General features: G+C 45.5%; 1 protein-coding gene across 1 annotated transcript in view; it reads right to left on the reverse strand.

Annotated features, from left to right (window-relative positions):
• LOC107578669 (Down syndrome cell adhesion molecule-like protein 1 homolog) overlaps positions 1–568 on the reverse strand; it is a gene marked incomplete at its 3' end in the record, with an annotated part of 4797 nt that extends 4229 nt beyond the window's left edge. Inside the window, exons 1-2 of the mRNA XM_016264602.1 lie at positions 501–568; positions 64–304 (exon numbers count right to left, since the gene is read on the reverse strand). Coding sequence (XP_016120088.1) covers positions 64–304; positions 501–554 — 295 coding nt within the window. The remainder of the gene's footprint in view (positions 1–63; positions 305–500) is intronic.
• Positions 569–604: the final 36 nt, after the last annotated feature.

The following is a 604-nucleotide window of genomic DNA, read 5'->3' on the forward strand; positions in this document are numbered from 1 at the left end:
AGATAGATAGATAGATAGACAGACAGACAGACAGATAGACAGATATACAGATAGATAGATTACCATCCTCAAGTGTTGTGGCATTGATCTCAGAGCTGGAAGGTCCAGTTCCGGCTCGGTTGAACGCCTGGACCACCACACCATACTGAGCAAACTTCTTCAAGTTATCCAGGGTGTACACCTCACTATCACCTGTGGCTTTCATCTCTACTATACTGTACTGTCCGTTACTGCCCGGTCCATTCTCCCTATAACCAATCTGATAGCCACGGATCACTCCATTCTGGAGCTCTTTCTTAGGTGCCTAAGTGGAGGGAAAAGAAAATTACATATAGTAAGAAGAGAATCTAAAACTCTAAAGCCCAGGTCTTCAACCCTGCTCCTGGGGACCCACTGTCTTGCAATTTTAAACTCTGCAGGACAGTAGGTCCCAAGGAGCAGGGTTGAAGACCTTGGGTCTAAAGTCCAAAGAATGGCAAGTTTAGGAGTTGCAGACATACCTTCCAGGTGACACGGATACTCTGAGAGGTCATTGGCTGTAAAATCACATCCATGGGTGGCCCATCAGGAGCTGTAAATAGAGAATCACATCATATCACAAGAA

This window comes from Sinocyclocheilus grahami, unplaced genomic scaffold, assembly GCF_001515645.1.
Source record: "Sinocyclocheilus grahami isolate Dianchi unplaced genomic scaffold, SAMN03320097.WGS_v1.1 scaffold11414.1, whole genome shotgun sequence".
Taxonomy (NCBI): domain Eukaryota; kingdom Metazoa; phylum Chordata; class Actinopteri; order Cypriniformes; family Cyprinidae; genus Sinocyclocheilus; species Sinocyclocheilus grahami.